This window comes from Malaya genurostris, chromosome 1, assembly GCF_030247185.1.
Source record: "Malaya genurostris strain Urasoe2022 chromosome 1, Malgen_1.1, whole genome shotgun sequence".
Classification (NCBI taxonomy): domain Eukaryota; kingdom Metazoa; phylum Arthropoda; class Insecta; order Diptera; family Culicidae; genus Malaya; species Malaya genurostris.
This window is the reverse complement of record NC_080570.1, coordinates 156,617,085-156,634,092: the sequence shown is the minus strand read 5'-3', so window position 1 is coordinate 156,634,092 and position 17,008 is coordinate 156,617,085. Positions and strand designations below refer to the sequence as shown.

Genomic DNA, 17,008 nt, shown 5'->3' with positions numbered 1-17,008 from the left:
TCAATAAGCCACCTGTCAACATCCACTTTAAAGATGTACTACAGGCGAACCATTGCAAGACGAAAAAGTAAACTTTTCTTTTCCGTTTACTGTCATGACTCTTATGCCCCGTTTACACTTCTGCTGGTTGCCAGCATGCTGGTGTCAGTGTACTGCCCTCTTAGGAAAAAAACGTTCAACGGTGGTCCTTCGTTGGTCTAATACTTTGGATCATTGGACCACAGTTGAACGTTTTTTCCTAAGAGGGCAGTACACTGACACCAGCATGCTGGCAGCCAGCAGAAGTGTAAACGGGGCATTAACGAGTACCCTAGAGCAGGTTGTAACAGCAGTTGTTCAGATAATAGGACCAAATAGGACTCTGTTCAAACGATGAGGCAATTGACATCCAATAATTGATAAACCATTTTCCGTTATCAACACTTAGACAGAAACCACCTGTCTCAACTGCGCGGCGTTACATCACAGACTAACAGACAGGACACTCAAATTAGATTCTCTAACCATATAAACAGTCATTTCGAATATTCCTTTAGTTGGGACAGTACTCGCATATGTCATGATGGCGCCACGTTACCCTATCAAATACATCCTGTCTGTCATCTAGACTGTGTTTATTTTTTTCATTTACCAACCGAGTTGCCATTCATACAGAATTACCTGTAATGTATTGATTTGTATACCTCCATGCGTATTTCATGCAGGATATAGATTAATTACATATTGCCAAAACTATATACAGAATTGTGCCTACTTCTCATCCTACAACGCAATACAAAATCGAACCCGTTTTGTTATAATATTTACTTGCTTCTGGTCTGCCGTCACTTAATTTCGGGTGAAAATTACCAACACAATCAAAAATAGTCTAGAAGAACAACGTCGAGTAAAATAAATGTTTACCTTCCAACATCGCTAAAAAAGTTAAATATATTATCAACGTAATCCAACAATTTATTGTGACGATTCATTATCAAATATTTTGATGAAATCAGGCAACCCTGCAAGCAGCTGATCGTTGTTGACAAACGAGGGGAACCCAACTAGTAAAAAAACTTTTACGTAACACAAGGGGTGTACCGATAGTAAATAGTTCGCGCAGTACAATATAGGTGGAACTAGTGCATCACTAAAAATGATTTTTATAAGAATTCACTCATGCTGGCATGTCTGTTAGTCTGTGGTTACATCACCAACCCATGCGAGCTTGATTCAATCAAATTTTCCACCCAAATGCCGCACATCATCAAACGAATAAATTTTTGTTCCACCTAATTATAATCGGAATCCGTGAGATTAACAAAAGGCTAGAAACATCAATCCAACACAGCAAAGATCATCATCATAACAACGACCCAGAAGCAAAATAATCAGATTGATTTCTATCGACGCCCAGGCATTCGAATGTTCGATAGATAAAACGGATAGGCCCGAGCTGTTGATGCTAATTAAAAAGTAAAAAGAAACAAATGTTACCATATTGCCATCCGCGATTCGGATTGCAGTCTCAGTCTTCACGAAGATGATGAAAATGATGAGATCGTCCAGAAGAAAGAAGGGTATCAAATGTTACACTTTTATTGGCTGGCATCCGCGCAGCAAATCAAACATGATGGAAACACAGTAGTGTGCCATGGAAAAGGAAGAAACCGATTATCAAATCGTCAGTGTGTTTACATTGATTGAGGCATTATTGTTAGAATAAATCTAAGGAAAGAAACTGGGCCACGCAAGTGATATCCAAACACGAGAAGTCCGCATCCGCCCGTCTGAAAATGCACCGACTGTGGTTTTTTTTTTATGGAAAGTTGAAACGAGTCGTTGATAGCAAGTCTATTTCATAGCAATTATCTCAATTAGTTTTAGCTTCCAACCGAGACATCCGCCACCGGTGCCGCCACTCTGTCTGCCGGGGTAACGTGAAAAACTTAGCTCACATTAACACCCGCTAACAAACTCTAACCAGTCCTGAAATCCGACCCATGATCCTGTAGCGGAAAACTAAAATTTTCATAGTTTCAAATTACCGAACCATAAACGTATGATCGCGATTCTCCGTTCTGGAAAGAACAACAAAGAAAAACGAACCGCTGTAGCATGATTTGTCCCAGATGCTTTCGGGGACTGACTTTACATCAGAAGCCAAAAGTCACCAATTTCTTCTGTTCACTTTCTTTGCCACTGCTGCTGCTGGTGCTGTAGTAAGCGAGAAATACGATCCTATCCATATGTGTGTGGCTGATCCTCTATTGTCCTACTAGTGGGCCGGGCGAAAACAAAAAGGGATCAACGGTGGTGCCGGATTGTCTGTCACGTTATTGCAGTGTTTTCGTTTTCAAGGCTTTTCCGAACCGTTGTTTCACTCGAGCTCTCGACAATAATATTCACCCCTATTCTGTATGTCGATCGATTCGAAATATTCCGATCGAATGTGCAATTTCCATTCTGCATTCCGTTCGAGTTGGGTATGAACTCGAATATCATTCGTTCGAGTTGTTAAATTTTCGAACATTACTCGATCGACTTGCGTACGTATTACTTCTGTTCGGTTTAGAATCGTTCTAATTTGTTTATACAAGTGTTACGGTTTCGTTTACTAAGAAATGAATAATATAAATAATATAGAACGTGTGAGTAGTGTTGACAGCTTTGATGGTTAGTGTTCGAAATTTCAAGTGTTACCGAACGAGAGTCGATCGTATCATACAAGTCGAACGGCATAAAGAATGCAAAATTCGAACTCGAACGAAAGTGTAGATTCGTTCGTATCACAAATCCGTCGGATTGAAGAATCGGGGTGATTCATTGACAACAAGTATCGAATATTGGAACAAGCTTGCAACCTTGCAATCGAAAATCGCTTTATCAAGCCCATCGGGGACTTTTATAATTGATCATTTCAACAGCATGATAGCATAAATAAAATAAACCTAGATTCCCCAGTGTAGTAGTACTGTAGTTGAGCAACCCGTGACACCAAAAGCGCCGTCTGGTGTAGAATGGGTGCGTAAATGCTCCTAAAATGCATGTACAAAGTTGCCTGCGCATTTAACACAACCACAGTAGCTAATGGAAAAAAGTACACCCGTTTCTCACTAGAGGTGCTGTTAGTGACACCGTACAGTCGGAAATCTATGTTTATTTGATTTATGATGATAAACACCAGTAAGGTTTGCCTCGATCTTCATGTTTAATAAGGAACGATTAACCAAAACCTGTCTGTGAAAATCTGTGACCGTTTTCCGTACCCCAATACCAGTTGAAAATCAAAATCACTACCAACACGCTCTGTACTTTTTGGTGCTAAACTGTACTCAATTTCCAAAATCTTTGAAAATCTATGATTTATTCAAGAATCTGTGAAAATCTGTGATCATTTTCAGAAATCTGTGAAAATCTGTGTCAGTTTTAAAATCTGTGCAGAAAATTCAAAATCTGTGAAACACAGATTAATCTGTGAACCTGGCAACTCTGCGATTAACTGATCCTAAAATGTTTAAAGTAGCCTGCGCATTTCACAACTCTCTTAGAAAACAAAAAAGTTGAATGGTGGTCTTTTGTTGGCCCAATACGTTGTATCGATGGCTCAATCAACATCCAATTAATCGTTCAACGGGAGGCCAGCATGGGCCTTCGTTCGCCAATTCTGAAACAGACAATTGAACCAAGGGCCATTTTTGTCGCTCAACAAATCTGTCCATTGTTGAGCCATTTTCAATATGAGGAGTTGGAGCTCCGTTGGACTAGTTTTACAGGAGAATTTTGAAAGTTTTCATCCATTTCGTTAGCGTTCATCTTCCGAGCCAAACAGTCGATGTTTTCTCAGAAGTCGCAAAATCTTTCACTACGTTTATTTTCCAATCGGATCCATCAAGTTTCAAGTACCGTGCTCGCGATAACCGCGACGTAAACGCCGGGATGCGTGAAAACACGTTTCGGATCGATTATTCGAGTTTTCCGAAACACTTTTCGCACGAAGTGATCCATAAATTCGTCGGAAAGGAGCTCGGTTTAACCCGCGAAAATGTGCTCCAACTTCAGCCAAGCAGACGGCTTGGATGTACCTTCGTGAAGGTCAGTAACCTCGAGCTGGCCGAGAAGATTGTGGAGCAACACGACAACAAGCACGAGTTCAACGTCGACGGGAAGTCCTACAAGTTACGAATAACGATGGAGGACGGAGCGGTTGATGTACAAATATTCGATCTTCCCGAAGACGTCACCAACACACAAATCGCGTCTTTTCTCGCTGAATACGGCGAGGTGCTAAAAGTTCGTGACCTCCTTTGGGATAATCGTTACGGTGCATTTGAAGGAGTGAAAACTGGTGTGCGTATCGCTCGGATGGTGGTGAAGAAGAATATCCCATCACTCGTGACCATCCAGGGGGAAGACACAGCGGTAGGTTACAAGGGGCAGCGGCACACTTGCTTACATTGCCACGAATTTGTACACATTGGCATCCCGTGTGTGCAAAACAAGAAGCTACTAGTTCAGAAGCTTACAGCGGACCTCTCATACGCGAACGTCACAAAAATGTCGGCCCAGCCGAAGAAGACAGTACCGATGAAAAAACCACCGCGACAACAGCCAGCGGACACACAAACACAATCGTCGCCCGAACCCGCGGGACTCCAACCGAGCATTTCGAGCCTCGACTCGAAGATAACCGAGACACAGCAGAACAACACAATGGCTCCTCCAGCTACACCTGCTTCCATCCAGCTGAGAATTACTGCAGCACAAGCTGCCCCCCAGCCCTGGATACCGGCAACTATCAGTTCACAACGAAAGAACGATGGAAATGAAACGGACAGCTCGCAGACATCGAACGGTCCACGCCGCTCGAACAGACAGCCGAACAAGAAATTAAAACCCAGCAAGACCGAGTCTGCACACACTGACCTATCGGACAGTGAAATGCAATCTTGATGGACTTCGTCAGCGTTAACATTGGAACCATCAATATAAACACAATAACCAACGAAACAAAACTGAGTGCTTTCCGCACTTTCGTCCGATCGATGGATCTCGATATCGTCTACTTACAAGAAGTTGAAAACGAAACACTAACATTACCCGGCTACAACGTGGTGTGCAATGTGGACCATGCGAGAAGAGGAACCGCAATCGCTCTCAAAGAACATATAAAATTCTCTCATGTGGAAAACAGCCTGAACGGAAGATTGATCGCACTGCGTGTAAATAATGTTACACTGTGTAATGTATATGCTCCATCTGGTACTGCTCTACGAGCGCAACGCGAACGTTTCTTCAACACAACTGTCGCTTACTACCTTCGTCATCGGACAGAACACACAATCTTCGGTGGCGACTTCAACTGCGTGTTGAGAATATCCGATGCTACGGGAACGAACGCTAGCCGATCGTTACAATCGACCGTCCAACAACTACAACTACAGGACGTGTGGCTACAGCTTCGACCACGTGACATTGAGTACACGTACATCACGCACAACTCTTCGTCCAGGCTCGATCGTCTGTATGTGAGCGCTGGCCTGCGGAATCACCTGAGAACCACCGCTACTCACGTCTGCTGTTTCTCCGATCACAAAGCTGTTACCGCTAGAATTTGCCTTCCTTTCACCGACAGACCTCATGGTACCGGATTTTGGTCGCTTCGCCCGCATCTTTTGACCACCGAAAACATTGACGAGTTCCAAATACGGTGGCTATTGGACGACGGTATGACGGATATCAAAACAATCCGGGCATGCTTACCACGATCAACCGAATAAAAGCAGAGATGCTCTCTCACCAGCGACGATTTTCGGAGATGTTTATTCGGATCAACGAGACATTCGTAGCAAACGAACCCCTTTCTACCTACCAGCTGGGTGAGCGTGTGCGGAAAAGAACCACTATCGAGCGCCTGAAGAACGAACGAGACGAAGTCATCGAAGACTCTGTTGCCATCCAGGACCATATGGTGCAATACTTCACCGATCTTTACGCACGTGAGTATGTAGAGGAAGTAGAAGGGGGCCCCTTTCAGTGCCAGCGAGTTATACCCGAGCAGGATCCAATTAATGAGTCCTGCATGAACGAAATCACCACAAGCGAAATACTATCTGTTATCCGTGGTAGTGCTTCGAAAAAATCACCCGGGTCCGATGGGCTGCCTAAGGAATTTTACTTACGCAGTTTTGACGTAATCCACCGAGAGCTCAACCTGATCATGAATGAGGCGATCAGATCTAACCTTCCTGCACAGTTCGTCGATGGGATAATTGTGTTAGTAAAAAAGCGTGGAGCGGGTGACACCGCTCGTTCGTACAGGCCTATTAGTCTTGTCAATTTTGACTACAAAATTCTTGCACGGATTCTTAAACTGAGAATTGAAAATATTATGTACTCCCATAACATATTAACTGAGTCGCAAAAATGTGCTAGTTCCACCAACATATTTCAAGCTACGTTGGCGGTAAAAGATCGGATAGTCCAGCTAAAAGCAAACAAAAGGAAAGGCAAACTGGTATCTTTCGACCTTGATCACGCTTTTGATCGGGTGGATCAAGGTTTTCTATACAAAACCATGCACTCTTTAGGCTTTAACGCGGGGCTTATACATTTGCTTTCTCGCATATCAGAAGCTTCTACGTCGCGTTTACTGATAAACGGACACCTCTCAGCACCCTTCCCTATTCAGCGGTCAGTCCGCCAAGGAGACCCTCTTTCGATGCATTTGTTTGTGCTTTATTTGCACCCTCTATTGCGCCAGCTGGAGCGGGTGTGTGGGACAGACCTGATTGTTGCGTATGCGGACATCAGTACTATTGTTACCAGTGCAGACCGGCTGGATAATATGCGTGCGCTCTTTAGGCATTTTGAACGAGTGGCAGGGGCTCGCTTGAACGAAGCGAAGACAACTGCCATCGATGTTGGTGTAACAGAAAATCCTCTTGTAGTTGACTGGGTACGCACCGAACCAACAATAAAAATACTTGGCATCGTCTTCACAAACTCAGTGCGAGAAATGGTGGCGCTCAATTGGGACGCAATTGTGACAACTTTTGCACGTCAGGTTTGGTTGCACTCGATTCGTTGTTTAGAGTTGCATCAGAAAGTAACCCTTCTGAACATATTCATTTCGTCTAAGATGTGGTACGTGGCGGCGAATTTGTACCCAACACCGGCTCACATTGCAAAACTTACGGCCACCATGAGAACCTACCTCTTCCGTGGTGCATGTGCTACTGTGCCGATGCAACAATTGGCACGAAGTAAAAAAGATGGCGGACTCAAACTGCATTTACCGGCTTTGAAATGCAAGGCACTGCTGATCAACCGTCATCTGCAAGAGATTGATATCCTTCCGTACTATTCTTCCCTTCATCACCAAGCAACTTCCCCCCGCGCAAATTCCGTCTCAGACCTCCCCTGTCTAAAAACAATACTACAAAATTATCCTCAGCTCCCTTTCCAGATCCGCCAACACCCATCCACCAATCTCATTCAAAGTTTTTATGTAATGCGTACAGACAGACCAAAGGTAGAAACAACAAATCCTGGATATAACTGGCCTCAGATATGGAAGAACATCGATGCCCGAGAGCTGCTACCATCTCAACGCAGTGCACTGTATATGTGGGTCAACCAAAAAGTTTCACACAGACGACTAATGAATGTAATGCGACGAACCGACGGCGAGCAATGTTTGCATTGTACAGGACAGATTGAAACCATCGAACACAAATTCTTCGACTGCTTGAGAGTAAGTGAAGCTTACGATCTTCTACAGCAAAAACTTTCGGAACTAGTTGGTAGCCGGCACACATTCCAGAGTGGTGAACTGCTACGACCATCATTAGAGTGGATCGCGAAAACTACGCGAACGCAAATCTTAAAGACTTTGTTAAGCTACATCAACTTTATTGAAGAATGCAGCGGCGCAGTAGATATAAACGCATTACGTTTTAATTTTAGTATCCCGATATAATTATTTTATCTTTTTTTCCAATTGAGACATAATAAACGTATTTAAAAAAAAAAAAATCCATTCATTTTTTCAAATAAACGCTACAAAACTGTAGAATACTCCTACTTCATGTAGAATAACAACAAATTTTCTTTCTACATGAAGATAACACCCAATTTTCACACTATTTTTGTAGGAGTAAAACAACAACAATCCGTTCCTGCAAACTAAACGATTATTTTCGTGCCTTCTGACATCTCACTTACAACCACAAATGCAAATGAGATTGGTTTATTTTCATCAGGAAACGCCTGCATTAAACACGATTCAGACGATCAATCTACTTCTATCGGCGTTATTAATTTTTTTTAGCCGAATATTGCTCACGTACCCGACGTTAAAATGTTCCGTGAACTTGACGTAGTGTTCCTTAATATGAATTGCTTACAATTAATGTTGTTGTCCGTAACCGTTCCATGCCGGTGATAGTCGCCTGAAGCCACGTGTGAATCGCTATTACATATTGTTTTGTTTTCATCAGGAAATATATTGGCCACTCATTTTTCACTGGAGTCGCCGTTCATTTTTCACCGGGCATAGAAACCTCCATGCCGTTCAACAAACGCTCAACGACCAACAAAATACAATCGCTTGCTGAGTGGAAAACCATTGCAGAAATATAAAAGAAGTACATCCATTTCTTACACTTAGCTTTGTATGTGGGAGATCTAGGTTGTTTACTTACTCTTTGATGAACTCGGGTCACCGTAGGTTGCTGTCAGTTGAACCGAAACAGAATATGTCTAGTGTCTGTCAGCTGTTTGCGCCGTAACTATGACGATGTTTGTTTTCATATTAAAAACAATTTGAGTTTAAAAATGCATGATATTCAATTTTTGATAAATCGATAAACGAATCGATTTCGGCCCTTTTCGATTTGTTTATTTCTATGCTCCCTGCGTGTAATTTGTGAAGTTACGCGCGACTAAGAAAAATCTGCGGGTAATTTTATCGATCATTTACTATTTCCAGTAGTAAAAAGTTCGGAAACCATCTAAAATAACGAAAATAAACAGTTTCGCCTTTATTTTCAAGCAATTGAAGTATCGCCACAAACGAATTTCCAGACATGACAGTCACGATCTTTTTTTGGCGCACATCTACGGTCCTCCATGAAACTGGCAACAATGGTGATAAAATGGTTGCACTGTTGAGTTCCCATCATCACATTTATAACACAAATGTCAAACCGTGAGAACCTTTCGATTCGTTAGCTCATTTGTTTATATTGAGATTTTATGGTACACTTTATATTTTGTTTGTTTTGATCTAACAGCTAACACCATGATCTCTCGTGTATTTAAATTAATAGCGAGAGGACAGTTTACTGCAGATATGAATCATAGCAGTTAAATGGGAGTTACATTGTATACTTTTCGCGTTGGAAGTAAAGGCACAGACTAACAGACATGACAGTATGAGTAAATTCTTATAAAAAAAATTTTTCGTGATGCACTAGCTCCACCTATATTGTACTGCGCGAACTATTTACTATTTGTACACCCCTTGTGTTATGTAAAAGTGTTTTTACTAGTTGGTTTCCCCTCGTTTGTCAACACCGATCAGCTGCTTGCAGTGATGCCTGATTTCATCAAAATATTTGAAAATGAATCGTTACAATAAATTATTGGATTACGTTGATAATATATTTAACTTTTTCGCGATGTTGGAAGGTAACCATTTATTTGACTCAACGTTGTTCATCTAGACTATTTTTTATTGTGTTGGTAGTTATCACCCGAAATTAAGTGGCGGCAGACCAGAAGCAAGTAAATATTGTAACAAAACGGGTTCGATTTTGTCTTGCGTTGGAGGATGAGAAGTAGGCACAATTATGTATATAGTTTTGGCAATATGTATTAAATCTGTATCCTGCATGAAATTCGCATGGACGTATACAAATCAATACATTATAGGTAATTCTGTATGAATGGCAACTCTGTTGGTAAATGAAAAAATAAACACAGTCTAGATGACAGACAGGATGTTTTTGATAGGGTAACGTGGCGCCATCATGACACATGTGAGTACTGTCCCAAATAAAGGAATATTCGAAATGACCGTTAAAATGATTGAAGAATCTAATTTGAGTGTCCTGTCTGTTAGTCTGTGGTAAAGGTAGCTCGAAAGTCTCGGAATTCCAAGTGCTAACACAGCAGATTTCCGATAGATTTCAGAGTAGATTGCATAAATGTTAAAAAATCAATTTTCGTGCTTTTCCGTTTTTTAGTTTTGCTATTTGTTTTGCTTATCTTGTTGGTTATTGTTAACAATTGTCTTTTAATATTATGGTTTCGAAATGAGTGACAATGTTGACATTTGATGCTGCTCTACTCATGGCACACTTTAATCGAAATAATAACAATGCAATTAACCTCGCGCTCCACCAAGCGGTGAGTGCGGTCATTTTAGAAAGTACCGGGTACGAACCAGGTTTTTTTAAATTATTGTAGGCACATACATGTCTTTATTATTTATCTTTGGTATCGCCCTGTTTGTTGGCATAGCACACGGAGGGCGAAGCTTACGTAAACAAAAGTAATGAAATTTGAATTTATCAACGGAGAACTACGGGAACTAGTCTTGTCTGGTGAGCAAAAAAAAGCTTTCCACCGGGAGAGTTTCCGAGAAAAATCAATCTACGGAAATGGCACTACTAACTTCTGGCATCTCTGCTAGGTAAAAAGTTTACGTTCAGTACCGTGGACAAATGAATCAAATTTAACACTTCTGCAGATTGCGAAAAAAGTGTTATTAAAAGTGCGTCCGTGTGTTAATCGAAAAAAATCCAAAACCCGAGACCAGGGTATAGATCCGGGGTTTAACTGTTATTATCAATGAGTTTGTGAACGTGTGTTCTGAAAGAAAATCTACAGAATTGATCGATAAAAAAAATGTGATCGGTTCTTTTCAGCGAAGTGGCGGATGTGTGCTCTAAACCGGAAAAGTATTGAAAATTTCCGAATGTTTACTGTGCTTGTGCTAGTAGAGGCCGAAAAAGTGATATTCATCGAGTTTTAGTTGAAGGTGGTCATTTTTATTCCGATCGCCCAGAACGATCATGGAGTATTTGAATAGAGGAAGCACGAGAAAAGAAAAATTTGGGAATCTTGTTTCTATGTTACCTTCAACAACGACAGAAAAATTATTTCTAGTGATTGCATATAATCAAATGGAATAATTTTCGATGACACCGTAATAATGCTAAGCAGAATACACCACCTTCACCAACCGCAGAAATTACAAATCCGCTGGTAGCCTCGTTAAGTCTGCATACTAGAATACTTCCATCGCTTGTTATATATGAAAATTTAACAATAAGCGCATAAATTTTGCGGTATATAATTCTCACAGGTAAAATATATGAAGAATAATTAGAATGGAATTTCAATGCTGTTTTAAATCTTGTACACACTTAAATTGGATTACCGACCTCAGCTGTTCAAATCTCGGTAGGTGATTTTATCGGTAAAAATCACGTTTTATCACTGCGGTACCTTGAGGTACCGCTGTCAACAAATGTACATTTGTGCTGATATATCAGTAGAATGGAAATATTCGGTAGTTCGGCTGTTCAAAACTCGTCAAAAGAGGCAAGATTTACCGAATGAAATTAAGTGTGTAGGTAATACAAAACATCTGCAAGTGCTAACCTCTGCTGCTCATTAAAAATTTTACACAGTTCATATGGGGCCTGGATATGACAGATTCTCACACTAACAGATCGGCGAGTACTTCTAACAGATCCAAACGAACCGTCAAATTCTTATGTATTAATATAGAAATTTGACGGTTCGATTGATCCCCCTAAGAAGTATTCGCCGGTCTGTTACTATGAGAGTCTGTACTAAATATCTGTTATCAAGGCCCACACTGTAAATAAAAACTACCTATTATTTCACTTTTTTTACTTAATTTTGAGTTTTTTGAAACTTTTCTTTGATTCGACCCTTCAATTGTCGAAATACAAAGAGCAAAACCACCCAACAGCGAGAGTTTCGTTCAATAAGATAAAATTAGGTAAACCGTATCAACCTGAAATTGAGTCAATACGACTCAACTGTAGAGTAAATATAACTCATCTTTATGTATTTTTTTGCACATGCCTTGCGGAAACTACCAAGAGCCACTTTACCTAAAATCAGGTTATTGAACGGAACCCCCAAATTGAGTGGAATGTACTTAAAATTAGGTTGTTTTGCGGTTCCGTGCAAACTAATCTTTTCGTAATTTGCATCTGCACAATCTTGCTCCCTAGCTAACCTTTCCATCTGCTTCCAAAAATGACAAAAAGCCTTTTCTTTGGTTTTGTAGTCATTTAGAAAGGCTATGTGGATTACTGTGAAAAATGACTTAATTGGGGCCGAGTATCATATAACATTCGACTCATTTAGTCGAGATCGCAAATTGAACATTAACAAATCCTGAATGACAAAAATGTGCACTCAATTTTCACCGAGCAGGCAGAACAAATCTTCACAAACTAAAATTAGACGCATTGAAAGCGGCACTCTACAAAGCGGTACAAAATATGGTCCTTTTTCAAATGATAAGGAGGTTTTATTTTGGTCAAAGTCAAAGAATTTTGTTTTTACAAAATTATTCTCCCAAAGTTTCACAGTTTTACCCGAGGGCACCGTCATTTTAGGTTTCAATTGTTTTTTTAAGCTCACGAATAGTTGTAACAAAAACAAGTTACAAATAAAAACGCGGTGAGCGACACTCCAGTGCTCCATGATGGAAAACTACTAGACCAAAATAAACCTTTATTTTTTTACTTTCCAATATCAGTGTAGCCGAAGAACAAAATGTGTCAGGTTCCTATGCGGAATTCTGTACTATGTAAGTGATTCATGCCTAGCTACATATAAACATACAAACATTAATGCAAGAAAAACAGTAGTTTTTTTTAATAAAAAATCTTCAAACAAATTTTTCATACATATTAGAGGTTCTCTGTACAACGTCAGAAAACTTGATTTTTCATGTGTGTCCCCCTGAAAGTGCTGATTGTTATCCGGATCCCATATCTGGTTCCGGAGTAACTGAGCAGAGTTACTGTTTTTTTTCAAGTGACGATGTAAAAAGAAGCAAACTTCTTGATATTGAAAAAAAAAATGGAAATAGTGGTCGAATAAGCCTAAGATGTATCAAATGGCCTAAATTTAACGACTTTCTCAATTTCAGGTTTAATTAAAAGATATCAGGATCGCATAGTCCATTACTGAGTTTCATCAGAATTTTACTGTCGTTTCTAAGTTTACAGGGTGATGCGTATTAACGATTTCAAACCATCCTTTAAAGTGACAATGCAAAAATTTGTGACATGTTACAAATCTTCAAATCCGTTTCAATTTGCAGATTTAGACCCCAAGTAGCAATTAAACTTGTTAAAATTGGCATGTTTCACAATTGCTACAGAACTGTTATTCATGTTGGATACGTTAAACAAATGATTTTACACGTTTTTGTAACAAATGCTGCTTGTGAAACCATCTCAAAAACCTAAAAGGATTAAATTTCACATCGGTTTATTTAACTGATTCTGCAATAAGTTCATTTGAGCAGTTTCGATTTCGGTTTCTCCTCAACCAATATTACTGCTATGAAACATATCAAACAAGAAACTTGTTGTTAGAAGAGTGAAGAAATACAATGCTAGAACAATGTTTGCTACTTGGGTTAGTTGATGATTTTATACAAAACTTGCCTCGACTGCACTCGTCCCGGTATCCGGTTCCCGATATACCGGAAATGACGATCGAAAACTCCAAACAGAAACTTTCCACATTCGCATAACATGGTAATGGAAAATGTATCATTACACCACTAGGTAAATTGAAAATAGGTTCCAAATAGCTTAGGCATTTAACCTGAATTTTGGGCGCATCGGCTTTGAAAATAGACCCCGGATGATTTGGTATGGCAAGCGATTGACGCTCACAGTAAAAGATGTAAGATTTTTGTAGCAACTAGATTCCAAATCTGGAGATTTTTTTTTCTGAAAAAAGGCATTCAAAAATATTCTTCATATTCTTTCGTTTTAAACACGCTTTTCCGTTACATCTTGTTTGGATGGAGACGAAGTTTTGAGTACCTTGCTTCTTGACTGGATCAATTTAATAATACTTAAAATGGGCCAATTGGAATCTGTAGGAAAAACCTAACACAAATTCGTCACAATTGCAGCCTAATTGGTGAGAATGTCAACACAACATTAAAGCACCATCAGTTATTTGTTAGTAGAAGAAAGAGTTAAAATTATTATAACTTACACGCAGAAAAAAACATTCTAAAAATAAATAAGTTCCGGGTAATTTTAACGAATTTTTAAATTCTTGTAAGTATAAAAAAGGCATAGAATTCGCTCACACTTTTCCGAGGTCCGGAGGGCCGAGTGTCATATACCAATCGATTCAGCTCGACGAATTGAGCAAACGTTTGTATGTGTGAAAAATAAAGAAGCGTGGATCTAAGATCAAACTAGTTACAAATGGAATGTGTTCCTGGAAGTTCGTACGCTATTGTTTTTGTTTTGTTTTATATCAAAACTTGCCAATATCTGTCACAATTGACCTTGAAAACTAAGTATTTTGATTACACTGGGGTCGCGGGGGGTTTTTTTACGCGGTTTTTATTATACAGTTTCTTTTTAGGCGGTTATTTTACGCGGATTTCCGAAGCTACGCAGTTTTTTTTACGCGGATTTCCCAAGTTGCGCGTTTTTCTTGTTATGTCTTAGAGATGCATGAAACTTCGAGATCTGGTGTTATCATGAAATTTTTTTTAAGTCGACTCTTTGATACTTAGACAATTTTCGATTTTCTAAGTCGCAAAGTCGATTTTCACGAAAAAAAAATCGTTTTGAGATTACACCAGATCTGGACGTTTCATCCATTTCTAAAATATTTGGCATAAAAAAAAATCTTTTCTGCGTTTTTTTTTCTTCGCGGATTTCCGAAGTAGCATGGTCTCAAATTCCCGGTCCCAGAGTCGATCTATTGATCATCAGAAATTGAGATACCTTATCGTAATAACAAGCAAACAAGTCATAGATAGCAAGAATCCATATCCCAAAAATAGGGATTTTAAACGAAGCACGAAGAAATGATGCTTGGAATTAAAATTAGACACATTTTTTCATTTTGATCGCTTCTGAGTGATTGATTGATTTTGGCTCGATTTGTTTTAGCACGGTTCCTCTTTTTGGCAACATAATTGTTCCACTGTGACGTTTTAAATCTTAGATTGGTAATTCTGCAGTATCTTCGAATTCAAAGTTACACTCAATACATTTTCATAACTGAAAACCACAGACAAAAATTATTCAAGAAAAAATGTACACTAAGGTCTTTTTTTATGCGAAGTTTCAGAGTTATGCGGTTTTTTTTTATGCGAATTTTCAGAGTTATGCGGTTTTTTTATGCGATATTTTTTTATACGGTACGTAAACTCTCATAAAAAAGACTTGCTAAGGTCTTTTTTATGCGGTTTTTATGCGACTTTTTCATGCGAAGTTTCAGAGTTATGCGGTTTTTTATGCAAATTTTCAGAGTTATGCGGTTTTTTATGCGAATTTTCAGAGTTATGTGTTTTTTTTATGCGGTACTTAAACTCGCATAAAAAAAGACTTCAGTGTATTTTGAAATTTTTCTCTGTTTTTTAATAAATATTTTATCCTATTTATTTTAATCGATTACCATTCTTTCTAGTCACAATTTTTGAGAGACAAACTTATATTGATCATTGCTATCATCTAACTGGATAAAGTACTTGTTTTGTTGATACACTGGGGTCTCTTTTTACGCGGTTTTTAAAGTGGTTTCTTTTCACGCGTGTTTTTTTGCGTGGATTTCCGAAGCTACGCGGTTTTTTATTACGCGGATTTCCAAAGTTACGCGGTTTTTTTTCGACATAAAAAAAAAATTCGATAAAAAACAAAGTCTCAAAATTTTGTCCCAAGGTCGATTTTCACAAAACAAAATTTTTTTTGAGATTACACCCGATCTGGACGTTTCATGCATTTCTAACATATTTGGCATCAAACATTTTTTTCTTTAGTTTGAAGGTTTTTTTACGCGGATTTCCGAAGTTACGCGGTTTTATTTGCGCGGTTTTTTCACGCGGTACGTATTCCCCGCGTAGAAGGAGACCTCAGTGTATAGTGAGAATAACAAATCTGGTTTGATTCAACCAATGTTTGCTTGAAACAACAATATTCTAGTTTAAAGCAAGCATATTTTGTTTGAATCTGAGATATGTCGGTTTGGAAGAACTAGAATCGTTTGTTGTTTTAAACAACCGATTCAAAAATTTCTTATGTAAACTGTCAAGATTTATAACAAACAACATGAACCTTGTAAATGGTTCGCTAGAATGATTTAACTTTAACATTTCGAGCTTGCTAAGTTTTCTGGTTCCTTAGCTTATATGGGCGATCAAGTGTAAATATTTGTTTTGGTATTTTATCAGTTTACGAAACTTAAAAAATTTGAAACTTCAGATTAAACGGTGAAAATTCAACCGAAAATTCACACTCCGAAACACTGTGCATTCCGATAAAATCAAAGCCTACTATTTCGTTTCGCTCGTCAAATGTCACTTACCGTACAACATATTCCTACTGGCCATCTTGGATCGCTGTACCCCCTTCAGTTGCTGATTGTAGATTTGCTTCTGAAGCATCAAATCCTCCATGTTGAACAATTTGGCGCCGTTCGGCTCACAACCGGTCTCACTGGTGCCAGTAGTTGCCCCGCACGAATGGTGCTGTTGTTGTTGCTGTCTCCGCAGAGCAACCTGAGCGGCCATAATCCTTTGACGTTGCACTACCAGAAGGCAACTCTGACAGCGACACTCGCGCCACCGACACATTTTCTTGTGACCCCGAAGGCACGATATCACACCGTGGTTCCGACACCGGGCACACTTGGGCGTACGCAAATGCTGCCGAACGGGAGATTCTTCACTGGAATCAACTCCGGTGAAAAAACCCAAATGGTCGGTCAT

General features: G+C 39.5%; 1 protein-coding gene across 1 annotated transcript in view; it reads right to left on the bottom strand.

The window, feature by feature from the left end:
* Window positions 1-17,008, bottom strand: part of LOC131428553 (doublesex- and mab-3-related transcription factor 2) — a 22,317-nt gene extending 5,309 nt beyond the window's left edge. Inside the window, exon 1 of the mRNA XM_058592596.1 lies at window positions 16,606-17,008. Within this exon, the coding sequence (XP_058448579.1) occupies window positions 16,606-17,008 (403 nt within the window). The remainder of the gene's footprint in view (window positions 1-16,605) is intronic.